Below are 1,034 nucleotides of genomic sequence, written 5' to 3' on the forward strand. Positions count from 1 at the left end.
ATTCCAGAGATATCATGGTCTGGGCCATTCTTTCTACCCTCCATGTCCACTCTTCACTTACCTGAAGCAGGAACATAGTCCCCTCCTTTTCTACCTAGAAAAGAAAAAAATTTCCAGTGAGGAATCCAGGAGAGGAGCCCACACTGTCTCAGGAGTTCACTGGTTTGTCTTGGAGACACAAATTACAACTGGGACTGCACCCCCACCCCCCACTCCAGTCCAGCCTCTGGATCCAAGAGGAAGAGAGAAGAGGCCCCCCAAATGGGCACTTCCCCACCTCCAGGCCCGCCTCCAGGGGCTCCCAAGGCTGGTCTACAGCCCCCAGCTGGGGAACACCCAGGCCCTCTGGCAGAGATCCCCATATTCACTGCTGATCTGAGTCTGAAGCAGATGCCCCACTAGGCCAGCCTGTTATACACCTGTCTGTCTGGCATCCTTCAGAAAAATGGTTTCTATTTGTTCATCAGGAGTCTCAGGGTCCATCTGACAGCCCCTTAGATGGGAAAGAGAGGACTTGGGGACAGAAAGCCAAGCTGCAGTTCAGGGGAAGCCAGGATCTCCATGGCACCTGCTCCCTAAGGGCCCCCTCCCAGTGCTGCCCACCTGAATTCTTCCTCTGCCAGATCACAACTCCAGCAATGACTGCAATGAGGAGGAGGAGGACAGCAATGACCACCACAATGAACCAGGGGGATGAGGACTCTGGCTCTGAAATGGAAAAGGGCTGTGAGAGGCCCTGAGATTCACTAACCCCTCCCCCACCTCCCTCTGGCCTTTTGGGGTCACGGTCCTTACCCCACTTCAGGCTGAGGGGCTCAGGCAGTCCCTCGTGCTGCACTCGGCAGGTATATTTCTCTTCCTGGCCCGAGTTCACGTCCACACTTGCCCACTTCTGGAAGGTCCCGTCTCCCGCCGGCCTGGTCTCAATGAACTCCGTGTCCTGGAGCTGCTCCTCCCCATCCCTCAGCCAGGTCAGGGAGATGTCCTCGGGGTAGAAGTCCTGGGCCCGGCACCGCAGGGTCACCTCCCCGTGG

At 57.0% G+C, this 1,034-nt stretch overlaps 1 protein-coding gene across 1 annotated transcript; it reads right to left on the reverse strand.

Moving 5' to 3' along the window:
- Positions 1-53: 53 nt before the first annotated feature.
- On the reverse strand, positions 54-1,030 carry LOC114032473 (HLA class I histocompatibility antigen, A-25 alpha chain-like; the record flags this gene model as incomplete). Its single annotated transcript, XM_027847820.1, has 3 exons — positions 54-94; positions 604-708; positions 796-1,030. Coding segments are annotated over 3 exons (381 nt in total), but the record flags the coding sequence as incomplete, so codon positions are not given.
- Positions 1,031-1,034: the final 4 nt, after the last annotated feature.

Source organism: Vombatus ursinus, unplaced genomic scaffold, assembly GCF_900497805.2.
Source record: "Vombatus ursinus unplaced genomic scaffold, bare-nosed wombat genome assembly UNPS02000235.1, whole genome shotgun sequence".
In the NCBI taxonomy this organism is placed as follows: domain Eukaryota; kingdom Metazoa; phylum Chordata; class Mammalia; order Diprotodontia; family Vombatidae; genus Vombatus; species Vombatus ursinus.